This window comes from Perca flavescens, chromosome 1 (assembly GCF_004354835.1).
Source record: "Perca flavescens isolate YP-PL-M2 chromosome 1, PFLA_1.0, whole genome shotgun sequence".
In the NCBI taxonomy this organism is placed as follows: Eukaryota; Metazoa; Chordata; class Actinopteri; order Perciformes; family Percidae; genus Perca; species Perca flavescens.
The window spans coordinates 17,488,757-17,494,282 of record NC_041331.1 but is presented as its reverse complement, the minus strand read 5'-3'; the positions used below and the strand labels follow the sequence as shown (position 1 = coordinate 17,494,282).

General features: G+C 40.6%; 1 protein-coding gene across 1 annotated transcript; it reads right to left on the bottom strand.

The window, feature by feature from the left end:
• Positions 1-666: 666 nt before the first annotated feature.
• On the bottom strand, positions 667-4,493 carry mnx2b (motor neuron and pancreas homeobox 2b). Its single transcript, XM_028586832.1, has 3 exons — positions 4,079-4,493; positions 2,553-2,713; positions 667-1,074 (listed from the first exon to the last, which is right to left on the bottom strand). Exons 1-3 carry the CDS (start codon positions 4,491-4,493, stop codon positions 667-669), a joined length of 984 nt encoding a protein of 327 aa, XP_028442633.1.
• Between the last annotated feature and the right edge of the window lie 1,033 nt (positions 4,494-5,526).

The following is a 5,526-nucleotide window of genomic DNA, read 5'->3' as shown; positions in this document are numbered from 1 at the left end:
TGTGGGAACGCACAACAGTTCACTTGTCTCACTTTGCATCCTTCATTCATGTAGCCATGTGTTCACTGGAGCTCCAACTGTCAGTGGATGGAGCAAAGACAAGGTGACCAGAAGGTAATTGGAATGAAAACAGCTAAATTTAGGGAGGAAATGAGCACCTTTTTTTCCGGCATGCTACAAAATCTACAGTACTTGGAGATGATTTTTTTTCATAGATATTTTATACAGTATATTTGTGTCTTTTGTGTGTGTTTGTAAATTGGGTTAAACTTTACCTGAAGGTATCTACATAGGAGTGACATGACACTGTCATGAATGTGTCATAAACATTATAAACAAGTCATAAACGTTTATGACATAACACTTCTTTAAGTAAGTGTAATTCGGTTTTTGCCATGACAAGTTAGGGTTAGGGTTAGAGTTAAGGGTAGAGTTAGGCTTCATGTGTTCATGACAGTGTCATGTGTTCATGACAGCGTCATGTGTCATGACTGTGTCATGACAGCGTCATGTGTTCATGACAGTGGCATGTCACTCTTATGTAGATACATTCAAATAAAGTGTTACCATAAATTGTCTTCTCTAGTGACCACAAACACAGTAATGTCCCAGTGGAATGTCTCTGTTACACTCAGGAAACCAAAGCGGTGTTTCCTGAGAGTCTGTTCACAGTCCTGCCCCGATCTTCCTGTCACCTCCTCCTACTTGCACCCCCTCCAGCTCCTCGTCAGAGAAAGGGCTGTGGGGATTGTAGCCAATGTCGGTGCTACGCTGTAAGAAGTCTGTGGATCGTGGCATCCCAAGAGGAAAACCATGCTGGGCTTCCACCTCTTCTTCCTCCTCGTCCTCTTCCTCCTCCTCGTCCTCTTCCTCCTCTTCTCCATCCTCCAGCTCAAGATCAATCCCTCTATCGTCTGGTTTCACAGCTCGTCTGCTCTCATCAGGTTTGTCCGTGGCTGTTTTTCCTCCGCTGCGTAGTCGCTGGGACTCAGACGGTGTAGATGCGGTGACCTGCTCCTTCGCCTTACGGCTGCGTTTCCACTTCATCCTCCGATTTTGGAACCAGATCTTGACCTGCGGCGAGACAAAAAAGCAATGACAATTTGCTCACTAGATGGTCAGATTTAGGAAATGTAGTCCAGAGTTTGTCTGAACAGATTTAGATGTACATTTTTGTTATAGCATCTCTTATTTTCAGCTCTTGAACAGAAGTTATTCTAAAAGCTGCCAGTATGTTTTCATTCTTTAAAACATCTTCTCGCTATGTGTGCCAGTCCTGTCTGATGTTTCTACCTTTTTTTCCAGCTTTGCCAAAGCTGTAAAAAGCTGTGTAGGTCTGTCCTCTGAGGAAGATCAGTAACACAAAATCTGTAGACCTTAATATTTATTTACTTTTTTTCCCCACTGATACTAAAGAACTCTTTATTGAATACTAACGCTTTATCTTTGTTCTCCTGCATCTGTTCGGGACATCCAACAATAAAAGCACCCTACCTTTAAACAATGTACTTGAAATCTATGACTATTTATGATCAAATATACTGTTGTTATAATTCATCAACACTACCAGAATTATGAAGGAATATATATATATATATATATATATATATATATATATATATATATATATATATATATATATATATATACATAATGAAAATAGAAAAACTAAAAATTTAAATCTTACAGATAAAATCCAGAGAAAGCTAAATTATGTCTTTGTTTGGTTCTTCGGGAGATTAAGTCACCAGTTTAGATTCTTGAAACAGTCACAGATGGTTGATGAGATATCACCACAATAATGAAACATAAAGTTGAGACAGTAATGTGTCTGTTCTACAGTCTGCATCTTTGCATGACTTGTTTGCCCTTTTTTCAAATAAACTCATTTTAGCTGTCAGCTAAATCGGTACATAGGATTGATGTTTCAGCATGTGGCAGTCACAGTGTGTTAAGCGATGAACAAGAATGCAAGTATTTGATTTTAACATTTCACATAGACTAAACTTAGTGCAATGGCTACCACGCTACCAATGGACGGTTGTTTACTTATTTATATGGGTTTAGACAGTTCATAGGTTGTTTTAAGGTGGCATTTACGTTGTCTTTAGGTTTAAATATTTGACATGGTTGTTTTAGAAAGGTCATTCATGGTTTTATAATCACATTACTGTTTAATTCTGATTTTGTGTATATTTCTTATGTTGTTGGTCTGTAACTCATTGTTGATGTTACATATTTTGGCCATTACTCTCTTGAAAAAGAGATTTGTGATTGCAGTTAGGCTTTCCAAGTTAAGAAAATAAATAATCAAACTAAATGAATTAAAAGTCTGTCACCTACAGGAGTTACACAAATAAGGTGCCTGCTCTTAGAAGTCTGTTAAAATTCATTTATCATGCCAGATGAGTGTGCTGTGATGAGTGTGTGAACTTTGTTTTGGAGTATTCCTGGCGATGAGTTCTCGCCTCATTCTGGTTTCTGTGAATTTAGTTTTTAACCTTGAAATCAACCTGTTGGCTGTCAAAGTGGACTGGTCTGTCTCTTCTTACCTGTGTTTCGGTCAGCATGAGGGAGGTGGCCACTTCAAAGCGTTTGGGTCTGGACAGGTACTTGTTGAGCTTAAACTGGTTCTCCAGCTCCAGCAGCTGCTGACTGGTGAAGGCGGTGCGGGGCCTCCGGCACTTCCCCAACAAACCAGACTGAGGGCCCGCTGGAGGAGGAAGAGCAAAGTTATCAGTCTGCGGCTATGGACATGCAGGTTACATTTATTATTGATTTTATGAAATCTTATTTCTTACTTGATATGAGACATTCATGGATTCCCTTCATTATTGATTGATTGATTGATTGTTTATTCATTATTAATTAGGGATTTTATATACTAAACACACAACGTCTGAATATTTTTGTTCTGCTAATTCAACTTAAACTGATTTATGAGAAGATACAAGTCTTACATGAAATATTTTGCCAGTAACTGCGACCCGTCTTATTTATACAATACCAAGGACATAGGGAGTTCAATATCATTTTGTGGGTGGGAACAGGCACACATATGCCCGCACTCTCTCGCCATCATTAACTATAATAGCTTTACTCCAGTTTATTGTTGACGGGGAGACACCGCAGAAGCAGGCGCAGAGGCCATAAAAACACAGGCATGCCATTAACTTAATGAAAATTCAATGAAGGCTTTTGGGATTTTATTGATGAACTGCAGAACGTTTTAGGTGTTTGTTTATAGTTTCTTCGTAACACAAAGACAATTTCCATCGGGTTGGCGTTTATAGAGAAATAAATGGGCCAAAATTAAAATATGACACACTGAATAAGCAGTTAACAGAAGCGAGTGTGGCCTACTGCACGTGGCAGTGTGTGTTACGAAGAGCTCCGGCATTACCTTGAATAAAATTTTCTACAAAGCATGGCTTGGAAAACAAAGTATAACAAGTATAATTATAGTGACTGTCAAATCAATTCAGCACATTGTGCTTTTTCAGTGTGCCTGTTTCTGTACCACACAGACATCGAAATTGCATTTCATTCTTTTTTTTTTTAAACTCTGAAGCATATAAAATCATCTGTAGCAGACTTGATAGGCTAATGAGTGATGTAATTTGGCTACTAAATCAGTGGCTTTGGTTATTCCGAAAATGAAAAGAAGAAAACAAACAATAAATAAACAAGCAAAAACAAAGAACGATTAATAATTAATTATCTATACTAATTGCATATGCTAATAAAAAATACTACTATACCACTACTAAAAGGCTACTCCTACTAATCTAAACAAAACACAAATCGGGGATAAGTAAAAAATGAACTGCAGTTTGATTTGACAGTTCAATGAGTTTACAACATCTCAGCGGTTCTTTAGAGCTCAAACCATCTGATTAAGAACTGTAAAAACTGATAACAGAAAGCGGTTCTTCAGTGACTGATGTGTGCCTGTGTTTGGAAAATGACATCTGGTCAAGATAAACAATACGCAGCCTATGTAGCTACTAATTCTCTTGTGTTTTAAAGTCTGGACATTTTCGGCATATAAAATCATTTTATTTCATCATATACTTACTGCTGTAATCTGGTAGTCGTGGCATCATGATACCGGCGCGGATCCAGTGCTCCAGGGGCAGAGATCCCGCCATGGCAGCTGCCTTTAGGTGCTCTGGGTAGGTCTGTGTTAGTTGTGTGAAACCGGTGTATGCAAACGCGGGGTGCTGTCCACCCAACGCGGACAATGGGTACATAGGGGCATGATACATGCCGGGAATTGAAGCGAGACCTGGATGCGGGAGATTCAGGACACCCGGTTTGTGGATTATTCCTTGAAGTTGTGCGGCCCGCGGAGACGGGGTGTCCGCGCGGCGGCACGATAACGGGCTGCCTGTTGGGCTGTCGCTGCTCAGACCGGGGGAGAGATCTCGGCTCACACGGTTGGTCTCATCAGCAAGCAGGGCGTCAATTCGGAAGTTTTTCGATTTCTCCATGACGGCTTCACTCAGGAGGACTGCACAGTCTCAAAAAAAGACCAACGTGTTTCGCTTGGCGGGTGCGCACCTGTGCCGTGCGTCAGCGCGCAGAAAGCGGAGCCTCCTTCAGTCACAAACTCATGTGTTCTCCTTATTTTTTTTCCTAAAAGGCTCCGGCTGGAAGAAGAATCAGCACAAATTATACGTTATTCAAAAATGATAATTAATATAATATCAACTTGTATCTTAAAGACTTAGAAAAAACTTTTTGACTACTGGCGTTTGCTTGTTCATCCCTGCATCTAGTTCCTTGAATCGTAGCTACCTGCATGTCACTCTGCAACATTGCATCCGTCTCGGTGTTTTAACACTAACTTCACAAAGAGGCGTATGCCACACTCCACCAGCCCTCCTTCTCCACCCCTGCGGGCCGATGTGAGCTGGGATTGGCTGGAGGCTGAGCTGCTCTGACGGGGCTCTAATCAGCTAATTACTCGCTCGTTTCTCCCCCCAGAAAGCGCTCAGAGTGAGGTAATGTCCAACCCTTGTCCCGCCTGCGAACACCTTCAACTGCATCAAAGCGCGGAGGTACATTAGAAGATTAGGCGATTGTACTTTCAGCATCCTACTGCCAGCATCTCATACTCAACGCAGACTGCAGCTACCATGCCATAAACAAAGAATGATATCCACCTCTTTGATTATCCAAACTAATTATTAGTGCTGCAAACATCCTCCACACCTTAGTAACAAATTGGCTATGGCTGTTTTTCTTCAGTCTTGAGGTTACGATGAATGGGTGACGTAAAAAAACCAACAACAACATTGTGTCCACTCCGGCATTTAAATCATTAATAGTAATGGACGGCTTCATTCTCATACTGAGGCCATACCAATGCCATTAAAGTTAACGATCAGGAATTGCACACAGACCATATAAAAGTGTAATGACTTGGCAGAAGAGGCTATAAGTTAATTGGCCTTCTGCTTGAGGTGAACTAATGCCATTTTAAGACCTGAAAAAGCGGAGGTGTATCAGCTGACTTCTTTT